General features: G+C 57.5%; 1 protein-coding gene across 3 annotated transcripts in view; it reads left to right on the plus strand.

The window, feature by feature from the left end:
- The window catches only part of UBR4 (ubiquitin protein ligase E3 component n-recognin 4), a gene marked incomplete at its 5' end in the record, with an annotated part of 127,807 nt that extends 126,166 nt beyond the window's left edge, over positions 1-1,641 (plus strand). For all 3 annotated transcript variants that reach the window (XM_082680317.1, XM_082680318.1, XM_082680319.1), the window contains one exon: positions 182-1,641. In XM_082680317.1, coding sequence (XP_082536443.1) covers positions 182-246 — 65 coding nt within the window. In that variant the 3' untranslated portion in view covers positions 247-1,641. The remainder of the gene's footprint in view (positions 1-181) is intronic.
- Between the last annotated feature and the right edge of the window lie 13,198 nt (positions 1,642-14,839).

Here is a 14,839-nt window from a genome sequence, read left to right on the forward strand (position 1 = left end):
TCCCCTCCCAGGAGAGAGTGTTTGCTCGGTGACTGTCTCTGCGGTCATCGCCGGTCTCCCATGAGCAGCTGTGTCCGAGCTTGTGGGAGCACAGTGTGTTTCCCGCGTGGACGCAGCCTCCGTGACTAAGGGGCTGGGGGCTGCAAGGGCCGCTGCTAAGCAGTCTCTGCCTGTTCTCCAGGTCTCTTATCAGAAATCACTGATCCGGAGAGCTTCCTGAAGGACCTGTTGGACTCAGTCCCCTGAGCACCACACGAAACGGCGGTCGACAGAGATGGAAGCTAGCCTGCCTCTGTGTTCTCCCCTCCTGTGTGTGATTTCCGCCACGGGTTGCTGCATCGTTGCTCCATCATTGCTCCTCCCTCCTCCCTCCCTCACTTTTCTTGGAGTGGCTTGGGGATTTTAGGCTTCCTGTTTTATCTCGTGTGTGTGGTGCACTAGCTATGAAGTTGTCTGTAACCCGAGCCGTCGAAGGACCTGTACATATCTAGGAGCCACGAGTTGTCCTGGCCAACTGAATACTTGAGTGTGCACATCTTGAGAAATAAACAAATGACTTAATACACATTGGAAAGGAAGGTGTTGCCTGTGCTTGAACCCCTCCTTAGTGACACTGGCCAAACACTTCTCCTTGACTGCACAGCCCTGTCTGGCGTCAGCAGGGAGGCCTGCGTGTATCACATTCGCCGTCTCTTGGCGCCAAATGGAGCCTGTCTGTTCTCGGCCAGCAAGTTGGGGCACTGCATTTGACGGCTATGATCTTTCCTGAAACAAACGCCTTGGCTTCTCTTAAGTTTTGGCCTTAAGAGCTGGAGCCCAAAGACATGTGACTTTCTAGTCCTCTGCCAAAGGCCGGCTCAGCGCAGTCTTTCTACAGCAGAGGCATTTGACGGTCCCCTGTTAACTTCAAATGGGAAATCCTTTGGTGACTTCTCTTCAGTGTTGCCATGTTGGGAGAGGGCCTGGGGCAGACTTTCAGTGGCTGCCCTTTACTGAGCGCCTTCTCTGAACCAGCATCGATTGCTCAAGGCCACCCAGCCTGTAGCTGCCAGAGCTGAGGTTTGCGCCTCCGAAGTCGTGTCCTGAACCACTGTGGCAGCTGCCTCTGGGGGCCTTGAGACCTGCTTCCCCACGTTCATGGGCAGCAGCCCTCTTAGCGAGGCAGCAGGACTCCCACGAGCCTCTCCCCAGATTGTAGGGCAAGGCTCATCCAGACATGGCCTCGCGGGGAAGAAGAGCTCGATAGTGGCTGTCTCCTTCACTTCCCTGTGAGCCACTCTGCCACCTGCTTTCCCGAGTGACAGTGTCCCCTATCTTGACGTCCAGTTTATGTGGCTCGCTCCTCAGGCCAGACCATTTGGGACAGAAGGGGCCTCTAGGTCCCTTCAGAAGACTCCCAGAGCCAGGACTTAGTGTGTCTTCCCCGGAGCCCCTGACCGGGCAGACACAAGCAGGAGTGAGTGTCGTGCTTGGGCTTTAGCCAGAGAAACAAGGGCAATTTGTTGCAAGAGCCCAGCTGGAGGGACTTCCCTGGCAGTCCAGTGGTTAAGGCTTCGCCTTCCAGTGCAGGGGGTGCAGGTTCGATCCTTGGTCGGGGAGCTAAGATCCCACATGCCTCGCAGCCAAAAAACAAAAGATAAAACAGAAGCAATATTGTAACAAATTCAATAAAGACTTTAAAAATGGTCCACATTTTTTTTTGCGGTACGCGGGCCTCTCGCTGTTGTGGCCTCTCCCGTTGCGGAGCACAGGCTCCGCGGCCGTGGCTCACGGGCCCAGCCGCTCCGCGGCATGTGGGATCCTCCCGGACCGGGGCACGAACCCATGTCCCCTGCATCGGCAGGCGGACTCTCAACCACTGCGCCACCAGGGAAGCCCGCATCAAAAAAATCTTAAAAAAAAAACCCCAAAAACCCCAGCTAGAGGCAGGCAGGCCCTGGCAGACGAGAACATGCATGTGCCAAGTGCATAGGAGTGCACGGTGGTGTGGGTGGGCGACGGGGCTTTCTGAGCGACGGACGGGCTCGAGGGAGGGGGCAGCGGCCTCTCAGGGCATCAGGCGCTCACTCCGTTGTTCAGACCCCAGCTCCACCACCCTGGGTGTCTTCACAGTCTCCTCATCTGTAAAATGGGAATGTCGGTATCTACGGGGTCAGGTGGTTGCCACGTTTACGCGAGTTTACTTGGTTGCCATGTAGTAAGGAAATGGCCGCTCTTACTACTGATGAGTTCATTTGCAGTCTGCAGAATCCTGGCTTTTTCTTTAACGAAGCTCCACGTCTCAGGTGAGGTCCAGATATGTCCAGCTTTGAAGGTGGATGACGGACCTTGGTCTCAGGCACACTTGCTTCTCACACTGAGCACAGCAAGTTCATTCCCTCTCGTAGGTCCATCATCTCCCGTTTTCTGGTCGTCTCCCAGGAGACATCCCAGGTCCACGTTACCATGTGGAGTTGCTGTGACGTAACATCCTAGCAGGGAATAGATTGGAACAGCTTCGTCTGGGACAGCAAAGGCAGCGGGGGGAGTAGGGGAGGGTGCGGGGTAAACAGGTGGGACTATCCCTGCCTGCCGGGTGGCGGGCACTGATGGAGGCTGAGCCGCGCTCGTGGCAACGCCTTGGGGCCTCACGCTTTGACCGAGGGCCTTCGGAAGCTTAACCACGCTTGGTTCCTTGGGCCTGCAAGGCTGAGGTCCCCAAGGCTCATGACCAGGTGTTCACTTCCTTTTCTCTGCCCTTCATATTTTGGTTTCTTGCAAAGCCCTCAGAAGTTTGGCCTCAGCCCAGTCGCATCAAGTCTCTTGTTTTCACGGTCACAGCTTTTCCTGGTATGTACCCCTGGTGCTTCCCCGTGCCTGCTGCAGTTGCAGGCAGGTTGCCGACACGGTGGCCGCACAGGTCTGTGACAGGTCCCAGAGTGGTGCCCTCGGCCGAGCTTGGGCAGGAGTGGAAGCTGGTCCAGGGCAAGAACTCGGCCTCCCCCAGCCTGCGACCCCTGACAGCACCAACGGACATCGGGCAGAAAAACAGTTAGTCCCTTCCTGTCCCGAACCATTTTCTGGGCTAATTGCTTCTTGGGTCCTTGTCTTTCTCAACAGGCAGCCCCACTGGGGGGGTTCAGATGGTTCCAGACTGGCCACACCTGATGATGGCCTTCCCCGCACACCTGCCCTCCTCTGCCCACCAGGCTGCTCAGCTCAGGGGTGGGGTGGGGCCTGGGAGCCAGGGCTCCAGGGAAAGGGCTTGGGGTCAGATTTGGGTTCAGAGCTGGCTGTGCAGCCTCAGTTACCTCTCCGAGCCTCAGTTTCTCCACGTGTGAGATGAGCACACCTCATCGGGGGTTAGCCAAGGGAGCGCTTATGGAGCGCTTATGCAGCCCGCGGCTCAGAGGAGGCTCTGGAAACATAAATTGTTGGGGTTATGAACGAGGCAGCCCAAGAAGGGCTTTCACAGGCCTGGGTGGGGTTCCATCCACGGCAGGGCTCCTACAGTGACAAGAGCTGTTTGAAGGTAGTGAGTCTTCTATCACTGGAGTTACCCAGGCAGAGGCTGGGTCTTAACCACAGACGTGCCACATGGAGGTGGTGGGGGGCAGGGGATGATGATATCAAAAGTCACTTCCAACTCTAAGGCCGGGGCAGCGGGTGGGAAGTCCAGGGGCTTTGGAGTCAGACAGTCCTGGGTTCTGCTTCTGCCTTCTTTACGCCTGGCAGACCCTGCAGGCCTCAGTAGGTCCCCTGTAAAGGCCGTGAGCAGTGCTGCCTCACAGGATAAACGTGACCATGTTTGCAAAGCGCCCAGTTCAGCGTAGGTGCCAAACACTTGTGGGTCCTGAGAAGCGTCCCACTGATGTGGGAACGAGGCTTCTGAGGGGCCTTTCATGGAGTCCTGCTGAGAGCCCCCACCCTGCCCCCCGCCCTTGACTCTGGTTGTCCCCCAGCCGGTGGGGCAGGGCTGCAGCGAGAGTGGCTCATGGGCTTCTCAGAGTCTGAAGGGAACCTGGGGGAGGCAGCAGACCAGAGGAGAAGCACCCACCTCGGGGTCCCCTCCCACAGCTCTGGAGGGGCCTTCTCCCAGAGAAAGGGGAGATGCTGAGGCAGCGTGAACCTGATGGGCAGGTCGGGCCTGGCCCCCGCCTTGCTCCCCTCCGTGCTGCGCTGTGCTGCCCCCGGCCTGGCTTGGGAGAGGACAGGATGCACCCACGTGCATGGGGGTTTCCATCTCATTAACTCCTGGAAGGGTGGAGGGTGGACGGAGATCTGTCCAGTGAGCCACTCTGGGGGGAAACCAAGGCCGGGGAGGGACAGGGACTTGCACAGGCTCCTGGGTATCAGCACCGTGGGGCATGCAGCTTCACTGAGAAGCTGGTGGACGTGCCATTCAGAGGAGGCCCCAGATGTTTCCCCACATGGCCCTAACCAGCCGACATGGGCCTCGCTCCGCGGAAAGTGCTCACGGGGTGTTTTGAGCCTCACAGCCGCCCTATGAGGTTGGCACTAGAATCCTCCCCATTTTCCAGGTGATGAAACCGAAGCCGCCCTGTCAGAAGTGGCCGAACAGGGATCTGAGTCCAAGTCCACCTGAGGCCATAGTCCACAGCTGTCATCTCTTTGCCACCTCGTCTCTGTGCTTATCCCAGCTGGACGCTCTCTTGGAAACATCTGGACTTGAGTGGCCAGGCCTGTGGGGGACAAACAGGAAAAGCTCCCTAGTGCCCCAGAAGCTGACTTGGCACAAAGCGGCAAATTGGTTCAGGGAGCGTGTCCGGGGTGAGACACATCTGGCTGCTTTCGTACCACCTGAGAGCCAGGAGAGTTTGTACATTTTTAAAGGGTTGGAAGAAAAACACAGAATATGCAACAGAGACCGTATGTGGCTCACAGAGCCCGAAATGTGACTCTCCGGCTCTTTGCAGAAAATGTTCACTGAGTTCTGCTTTGGAAGAGGGATTCACAGTGGGTTACAGAGAAGAGAGACGCAGGCTGGGGGCCCCCGTTGCCCCCCGTCAGCCGTTCGAAGTCCCTAAAGTTCCCCATGCCATCCTGTGCCTGTAGTCACACTGCCACGTGTAGATTTACAGCAAAACCCCACAGGCTGACCCCCTGCTTGCCCTCGGTACCACCTGCTGAAGACAGTGCTGGAGGTGAAACAAACGCTGTGACCAGTGACTAGGGTGCTGGTGTCGCCGTGGGACGTGGAGGGGCTGAGAGGCTCGTGGCTGTGAGTGACAGAGGTCCGATGCGAACCGGCCTGAGTGGTTAAGGGGACCTACCGTCTCACCCAACAGCAGATCCAGAGGGGGACCCAGGAGTAGCTGATCTGGGGTCTCCAAGCGAGCACATCTTGGGCCTTGTCTGTCGGCTCTGCTCCCAGGCGGCGACCCTCCAGGTCCCACAGGGCTACTGCCCCAGGGCTCCCTGTATCGCTTCCCGCCTGGCCTGACCACACCAGAGAAAGATGGGGCCTGCCTATCCCTGCGTCAGAGCCTCGGGAAACCTCTCCCGGAAGTCCCCAGGGGTTCCCCCTCACGTCTCATGGGCCGAAGATGGGTCCCTGACCCATCTCTGTGCCAGTCCCTGTCAGGAGACAAGACAGCCCAGCTTGGCTCAGACACAAGTGTCCCTCCCTGGGGCTGGACAGGGCAGGGACATGAATGCTCCCGGGTCCCCCCGAGCCAGAGGCAGGGGCGGGAGTGCTGTGCAGTGGGCAGCGACAGTGTCCAGCACCCCTCCCTCACTTCATCTGGTCCACACAGTCCACCTTCCTCCAGACACCGGCCTGCCTGTGCCCCACGGCCGCTCCCACCCCCGCCGGCCCCCAACAAGTTCTCACATTGATCCTGTTTCTTGATCCCTGGCTCTGGTTTCAAAGTCTGGGCAGGCTGCAGGGAGGCTGGGAAAGCAAGGGCTTGCACAGCCTTCGTGGGGATTGAGGCGGGGCGCCCACGACTTACAGGTGGGTTCAGATGAATCAGAGGCCAAAAACGAGGACAGCTCTTTTCCCCCAGGTGGTGGGCCTGGGAAACGGGGGAGTTTGCGTTACAGGGAAGCTTTGGTGTCCGTTGGCCTGGGGTCCCGCCCCAGCCCTGCCAGTCACCAACCCCCTTGGGCAGATCGCTTAATCGCTCGGAGCTACTCATCCCAACAGCAGAGTTGAGCAAGATTTCGACCACTAGTCCCCCGGCACAGTGCTGTCACGACCACACGGCGGTTATCAGGAGCCGCTGGGAGCCTGGCACAGGGCAGCGTTCGCAGACACATCCACGGAGGCCTCTCTGTGCCCAAGCCCAGGGCCGGGCCTCCAGGGGAGGCCAGAGGGACACCTCAGGGATGAAGGGAGAGGGTTGAGGCCCGGTGGACTGAGGTACAGGGCAGCCGGGACCCTCAGGGAGGGAGAAACCACCTCTGGGTGGGGGTGGTGTGCTGGCGTCGGGGGAGGACTTCTTGGAGGAAGTGGCGTTTGAGACAGGGGTTCCTAAGTGGAGGGAGCAGAATCTCCAGAGGGGCCGGGACAGCTGTGGGGGAGGGTATGTGGAGGGAGGCCAGCCCCTGAGGGTCTGGGCACGTCTCACAGCCAGTGTAGGCGCTGCCCTGGGAAAGGCCTGGAGCCAGGTGAGTGGGCGGTGGACCCGGGAGGGGCTGCAGGTGTAGGGCGCAGCTGGGGTGCTGGGCGGCGGGGGAGGTGCAGGACTGGGAGGAAGGTGGCCTGGCCGCAGTGGACAGGACATGGGTCCGCGTGACCCAGGGCATGTCCCAGGCCCTGCTGGCCTGTCTCTAGCTTGAGGGGGTTGGACGAGACCAGGTCTTCTCCTGGTGCTCCTGGAAGCCCCCCAGAGGCTTAGCCTTCCATTTCTCCACCCACTTGGCTGCTCATTTCCCATTTCACAGATGGGAATACTGAGGCCCGGGTTGGGGGTGATAGAGGGACCTCGCAGGGCAGGACTCGGTGAGTGGTTTCCAGAGGCTGACGGATGCCTTTTTCTTTAGTTGTCTTTGTATTCCAGAAGATCTCCACCCCCACCTCTTCCCCACAACAGTGGCGTTTTGAAGAGCCCAGGTAGGAGGTCTTTTAGAATGTTCCACAGCAGGATTTGTCTGTTTCGCTGAAATGTCATTTAACTGGTTCTTGTACCTGCTGCTGTCCCATAACCAGAAGTCAGGTCAAGGGCTTGATGAGGGTCTCATTACAACCGCCCATCAAGAGAAGCCTGGGCTGGGGACTTTGCCAGCCCCTCCCTTCCGAGTGCCTGACTATTTGTGATGCCGTTTGACTGACTGCCGGCCACTCGAAGCCTCCGTTCCCTCCTTTGCCTGGTGCCCTCTGAGCACCTCCTCTGTGCCAGGCCTGGGGGACGGGGACAAGTTCTGGTCACGTCCCTCTTCAGCCTGCCATGAAAGAAGGCTGTCGGTCCCGAGCCGAGGAGTGGACAGGAGGATGGAGGCCGTGACAGAGGGGACTTGAGCTGGTGGGCAGAGTGGCTGAACCATGGGGTGGGGGGCCGGGGTCAGGGAGGCTTCCTGGATGGGCCCCCTGGGCTGAGTCCCAACAACCAGTGAAACGTAGACTGGGGGCGGGGGAGGGGGGGTGGGGCAGGGGAAGGAAGTTGCAGGCAGGACAGCAGAGAGGAAGGTGTGAGGGCCAGAAGCAGCAGGCCTCTGGGGGATCACAGGTGTGAGAGGGACTCGGGCTCGGCCCGCAGGAGGGCCGTGTGGCCCAAAGCCGGTGGCCAGGCGCCCTGTGACATGGGTGCCTCTGGACATGCCTGGCCACCCCTTCCCGAGGTGGGTGTGAGGCCACCGCCCAGGGTGGTAACAGCCTAGCTGGCTCCCTCCACCCTTCCATCCTGTCTCCACTGTGACATCTCTATCTAGAGTGCCTGCCAACCCTGCCTTCATAAAACATGTCAAAGTGGCCCTCCTTCCCCTCCCCCAGCTCAGGCCCTGCTCTGGCTGGTCCTCAGGAAAGACTCGCTGGCAGAACCTGAGCGTTTCCAGGCTCCCGGTGTTTTGGCAAATGTAAACTTGGGCCTGGAAATGGCCCCTCGGGTTCACAGACAGGTCTCAGAAGGATGGGAGGGCTGGGAGCTGTGACAACGAGCATCGATACCTCCCACCCTGCCTTCCTTTGGAGTCAGGGGAGCCCTGCCCTCCCCGCCCTACCGCCAGGACGGCTGCCCCATCACTCTCTGTAGAGCCGGTCCCCTGGCCAGAAGGCGGTGATATCATCTCTTCTTGGGCAAGCTCCGTCTGCCAGGGTGGGGCCCCCACCAGGTAGAGGCTGGCACGTGTCTGGGCACCTGAGCCCAGGCAGGCTGGGGGGACAGGGAGGCAGCCACACAGCCAAGATCCTCAATTCTTGTCTCTTGGGATTTTCCCAGCCTGCCCTGGGGCAGGCTGCGATCCTCTTCTGATGGCCTGGGGCCTGGTCTCCATGAGGCAGGAATTCTCCTCGTCTGTGACTCTGCATCCACCGATGGAGGAAGCAGAGAATTCTCTGTGTGCATGTTCCTACGTGCCAGGGTGGGACTGGGGGCTGGGGCAGGTGCCCCCAAAAGGCAATGGGGCTGTGTAGCCTGTGAGGAAACAGCTGCACCCACACTGGCCTCTGTCCCTCCAACAAGCCAAGCCCTTTCCAACCCTAGGGCCTTTGCTCATGAAGAACGCTCTTTCCTCAGATTCTCATAGCCTCTTTCGGGGTACTTGAGTCACATGTCACCTCCTCAAAGGGGTCTTTCCCAGCATCTGTCCAATATTGTCCCCATCTCTCTCTATCCTGCTGCCCATTTTATTGTCTTTGTAGCACCTGTCACGCTCTGAAGTTGCTGTATTTATCCACCTGGTTGTGTGTTCACAGCTGGCCCCCTGACTGCTCATTTCCTGATCACAGCCCTCTCTGGCTTGGGTGGAATCATCTCTGTGAGCATCAGCTCCCTGGCACCGCAAGATCCCCAGAGGCAGGAGTGCAATCGTGTTCTGCCTGTGCCCCTGGCATTGAACTAGGGAAACCGGAGGACATTGAACTAGGGAAACTGGAGGACGTTACCACCAGCAGGCCTGCAGTTAGTTTGCCCTTTCAAGGATGAGCACCTTAGGGAAACTGAGGCAGCCCTCAACTCATTCCTGTCCCCAGCCCCATCTGCTGGACCTGGGCTTACTCCTACCTGTTCACAGGTCGCAGGGACCAGGTGTTCGTTGTGCCTGAGTACGCCCAGTGCCCTGAGCCCTGTGGGGCTACGCAGTCCGGGTGCTGAATGAGCTTAATAGGAGAGGGAGGGAAGGAAGCCAGGGATGGCCGTGCTAAGGGCTCCTAGGCTCCCCTGGGTCAGTGGTTTTCACACCTTATTATTTTCCAGCCAAACTCTAAATGGACCACGCCACCCCGCCCCCAACCATCCCCCACCCCCGCCACAGGTGAAGAGAAGTCCAAGGTCCAGCTCTGGGGACATTGTCTCAGTGGGAGCTGGTGGCCCACCTGCTTGGTATGTCCACCCCTCCCCCAAGGGGGCTGCGGCTCCACGGAGAACAGAATAGAGACCACTGGTCAGAAACAACGGTCTCACTTTACAGACGGGGAAGCTGAGGCAGCATCGTGAGCTGGGGGCCAGCCGGCCAACGTCACCCAATGACCTTTCCACTTCCGGTGGGCTCGCCGTGCCTTGGTAATGTGCGCCCCCCGACCAGCACTAGAAGGCATCTGTGCCTGGCCCATCCTTCACCAGGGCCACCGAGGGCTCACAGAGCCAAGGTCCTGTCTCCGATGGCCCCTTTTCTGGCTGTGACCTTCTCCACCCCCTGGGGAAGAGGGGTGGCCCCCCAGTATGCATCGGGAGGGTAAGGGGGTTCCTTCAGTTTGCTGGGGTGCGTGGAGGACCCACCTGGCGGGCACTCATCTCCTCGCCTTACCAGGTGTCACGTAGCCCCGGCCGTGGCCATGTGGAGACTCAGGCCCCCTTCTGTGGAATTTGGGGCACAAAGGCTGTTCCCACCGTGGGAAGTGGCATCCTTGGCTGACCAGGGAAGAAGTTCTGTGCTGAGCTCAGCTTGGGGCTGACTCACGCAGGGACCTCTCCCAGGGACCCGGAGGAGTCGCCTGGCCTGCCTGGGGCTCCCACGAGGCTGCCCGGTGGCTCAGGGCCCTGGACATGTGCCGGCTAATGAGTGTGCCTCCCGCCTGCCCGGCCAGCCCGTCTGCGACAAGGCTGAGCAGAGCCACAAGTGCCCGGCGGGGAGCCGCCCTCACTCGCGGGTGGGTCTTGGCCCTGGGCCTGCTGACACCAGGGTTTTGTCCTGCGCCAGTGCTGGGCCGGCCCGTTGAGGGGACCATCCATCCTGGGCACCCATAGGAGTCACTGGGGACAAGGCAAACGAGGGCTAACCCCGAACAACACAGATCACCCCTTAGTTTGTTGGTCCCAACAAAGGGAGTGGGTGGCTGGGCTTCTAGGAAGAGAGGGTGTGGATACAACCTGCACAGTGGTTGGTGCCGCAGCCGCCCATGATGTCTGCCCCAGATTATAGCTCCGAGAGGCAGGGACAGGACTGCCCAGCCCTGTTGCATGCAACTGTAGCTACGTACCTGGGGTTCTCAGGAGAGGCCCGCGGGGGAGATGTGGGCCCTTCTGAGCCAAGCCGTCGCTCGAAGAGGAGAGTGGAGAGGTGGGGAGTGCCAGAGGGGGAGGAGCAAAGGATCAGGCCTGGGTCAGCCTGGCCTGAGTGCAGTTCTGGCTCTGACACTCACTGGTTGTCTGATGCGGACTTTGTTCACGCCCCTTCCCCAGTCTGAGCCTCAGTTCACTGACTGTAAAATGGGTTTACTGATCTTTATCTCGTAGGGCTCTGATGAAGACTCAGCAGATTTGCTAAGGGCTTTGTAAACTGTAAAGTGCTGAAAAAATGGTGAGCTGTTTTTATTATCTGCCATAGGCAGCCGGATCACTCCCAGTTCCTGAATTCACCCCTGGGGAGACCCAAGGTCCCTTCTGAAGCCATGAGCTGGCAGGAGCAGAGGAGCTGGCGCACAGCCCAGCAGAAGGGCTACAGGTGGGGTCCCTGTCCTCCCTCCCCCAGGAGAAGCAGCCCTGGCTGAGGCTAAGAACCTCCTCAATTCCCTTGAGTTGGGAAAATTCACTTGGGAGATAAAGCGGGCTCCTTCTCGGGACTGTTTGGAGAACGCAGTGATCTTAGGGTCTGCATCAGACAGACTTGGGTTTGAATCTGGGCTTTGCAACTTACTAGCTCTGGGAAGGAGAGTGTTCACAGGGGTAACAGTGGCCCAGAGGACAATCAGAGCCTGAGCAAGGAGACAAGGATACCCCATGGGAGGGTGATCTGGTATGGGTATCAGAACCCAAAGGGGTGAGAAGGTCATCCACGAGGGGGGAGCCGGCCACAGCGGGTGTCAGAGCCCCAGCAGGGTATGGAGGGTGGCCAGAGCCCAAGAGGGGTGAGGAGGGCATCCCTGTGTGGGGGGGATGGCAGTGGTGGGAGACTCTTAACCTGTGCGGGGATTCATCAACTTGGTAAATATTGTAAGGACCAAGGAAACACAGATTTTCACATCCAAGAAGGGAGTTACAGATATGGAAAGGGAGAGACCGAAAATGAATCCTGCGGCATTGGATTGGAAATTGAGGTATCAGTGTGTACTCATGGTTTTCAATGTGAGAGAGATACAGAAATATAGATGTAAATGTGTAAATACCGTATAGTGTATGTGTGTGTAAATAATTGTGCTTCCTGTCTCTGCCCCCGGCTCTGTCTACAGAGAGGGCCTGGGAGTAGCCGCTCTCCCCAATAAGAACGAGCCCATTTAGCACCCAGATGTTGGCTTCTGTATACCACCCTCCACTAAAGGAACTGGGGTTCCTTAGAGGCATGGCTGATTCTAGGGCTGAGGCGGGGAAAGTACAAGATGAAGCTGGAATGGCTTGTTGTGCCAGAAATTAAGGAAATACTCAAAGAATGGTAGACACGTGCCAAGATGCCCCAGGAACCACTTGAAGGGGCAACCACTGGCCAACTCGGGGGCAATTTGAGAATTAATGGTAAACAATGATAGTCATGGATTATAAACTGCTGAATACGATAGGAAACCACGAGTCCATCCTGCTATAAATAAATAAGTGAATAAATGGACAGTTTGGTGAGGAATGGGATAGTTACCTAGTCTCAGAGTATCTCCTTCTTAATTACAAAGGGAGAAAGAGTCACTTGACAGCGGAGAAACCTGGCAGACACCACCTTAATCAAGTGACCCCAGTTGACATGATGGAACAAATTCAAAGCTAAGTAGGTGCCACGTTGGAGAGTCCTGCCACAAACGAACCCAGCCACGAGGAAACAGTAGCCAAACCCAAATGCTACAAAATAACTTACCCGACATCTTGAAAGGTGTCAAGGCCGTGAAAGGAAGGGTGGGTAACGCTGGTCCAGAACGAGGAGACCTGACAACTTAGGTCTGTGAACTGGGTGCTTTGGCTATAAAAGGCATTGCTGGGACGGTTGGGCAACCGGCACGGGGCCTGGGGAGCAGAAGGTAGCAGTGTTTCGATGCTGACTTCCTGACTGGACGGTTTTGCTGCGGTTGTGTAGGGAAGTGTCCTTGTAGAAGGTAAACACCAAAGAATCTGGGGTAATGGGGCATCAGGTCAGCAGCTTACTTTCCAAAGGAGCCAGAAAAAAAGTTCTTACTATTATACGTGCAAATTTTCTACCAGTTTGAAATTGTTTCAGAGCTTAAAAACTATTAGTATAAAAGCAGATGGGCAAAATAAACAGAAACAAGAAAAGAATTCCTAACATGAGACCATCTGAATGCAGCACATAGGCAAATCCTGACATAATATGTGCTCATCCAATGTCCGTAATTCTGCTGATGACTGTTGAGTGTCCTGCATCTCCTGGCCTTGTCATTTCTTTCTGCCCATCTCTGTCATTTCCCTCTCTGCTCAAACGCTGCTTCCTCCAGGAAGTCCTCCATGAAAATATCATTCACAATTGCTGGTAGCATAGGGAGTACGGGAGGGGGTTGCACTGGGTGAAACCCCATCCTCAAGCTCTCCTCCTGCCCTAACCTTCCAGCATCCTCTGATCTGGGTGTCTGCTCCTCTCCTCAGAGCAGGTGTCTTCCCAGAAACCACTGGACCAAGGTCAAGGCCACTCTGTCACTCCGGTCCCAGAATTACAGCGAATCTGGTTCACTGAGTCCATTCGCCTGCCTCTTGGCAGGGCCGTTCTTAAACTGGCTTGGCGAAAGCAGGCCTTATCTTCTTTCTACGTTTCCAAGGAACACGATTTCAAAAGCACACACATCACGCAGCCCTCTCAGGCTGGGCCGCCTTGCTCGCTTGGTCGCACGGTTGTTCATCAGCTGTGCATCTCTGGCCGGACTTGCGGAGCACTTGCTCTGCGGCAGGCACTGAGCTGGATGGATGCTTTATCCACATTCGCTGGTCAAATGCTCGCACAGCGCGATGTGCACAACAGCTGCGGTCACACGTCCCTCTCACAGACGAGGACACGGAGGCGCGGAGAGGCTGAGCCCCTCCCTGGCGGTGCTTTCTCCCTGGACAGCTGGTTGTCCGGCTCTGGGCTGGCAGCTCTACCTATGTCTGCTCGTTTCATCCCCACAGCTCCCTGAGACATCCAAACGACTCTCTTCGTTTCTTGGGAAGCCTGAAGCTCATACGGTTTGGGGGGCAGGAGCTCTGAGAAAAAGAAGACAAAAATATCTTACTTTTGCAAATTGCTGAACACACACGAGCAAGTGAACCCGTTGCTGAGGCCCCTCCCGGAGCCTTGGGGGCATCTTGGAAGCTTAAGCTCCCTTGGCTTCCGGGTGAATCGGCCTGTGCTCAGAGAGGTGGGGTGACTCGTCCTGGGTGCCTCAGCTCACGAGGAAGAGTTGACCTGAGTTCCTGGGAAAACTGCCCTCTTCTTGTCCTCACTTTCTCAATCTTGCCACATTCTCAAGGTGAGCTGGGCCGGGTGGTGTGGTGGTCTGTCTGGATTTGGGGTGGGGCAGTTAGAAATCCCAGGATTGGACCTTCAGAATCACCTTGGGAGCTTATCAAGAATACATGTTCCTAGGCCCGCAGCCCCCCAGATACAGCTTTAGTGGGTCTGAGGCAGGGCCTTGGAATCTGTATTTTAATAGGTCCCCCAATGAGGCTGATGCAGTCACCCCCTTTGAGGACACACTGCCCTGGGACAACTCTTCTGCCCCTGTCACCTCTGTGTCTGGCTCTCTGCCAGTCTAGGCCTGGCACTGTGGCTGAGGTCTGTGTTAATACACCATGGGCTGAGCAGGCCTCATTTCTCAGGTATGCAATTAGCAGCCCCAAGAACAATACCCTGTTTTAATCATTACAGCTCCAAGCCCGTGTGGTAATTTGCTGCTTCTTTTATTGCAATAGCAAGCTGTGGCTTGGGAACAGGGGGCAGAGCTCTGTGCTTTCATCCCAGCCTTTCCAAACACCTGCACAGGGAGACTGTGGGAGAGCAGGAGAGACACCTAACACCTGGACAATCCAGGAAGGCTTCCTGGAGGGAGTGGCTGCGGGCTGTCCACCAGCAGGACCCAGAAAGGGGCTGGAATTTGGCCCAGGGCTGGGGATATAATGATAGACACATGGGGTGGACACCATCCATGCCCTTGTGGTCTCACAGTCTGTTAGAGACGAAAAAGTAGAGAAACCGCTGCACCCAGAGGGGCAAATTTTTGTGGTCCCAAGTTGCCCCAGCCCAGCTGCAGTGGGGGCAGGGGTCAGAGCAGGCTTCCTGGGAGGAGATGACGTCTCCGCTGAGCCGTGAGGGTGAGTAGAGGTGGGCCAGGTGAAGG

This window comes from Grampus griseus, assembly GCF_964374135.1.
Source record: "Grampus griseus genome assembly, chromosome: 1".
Taxonomy (NCBI): Eukaryota; Metazoa; Chordata; class Mammalia; order Artiodactyla; family Delphinidae; genus Grampus; species Grampus griseus.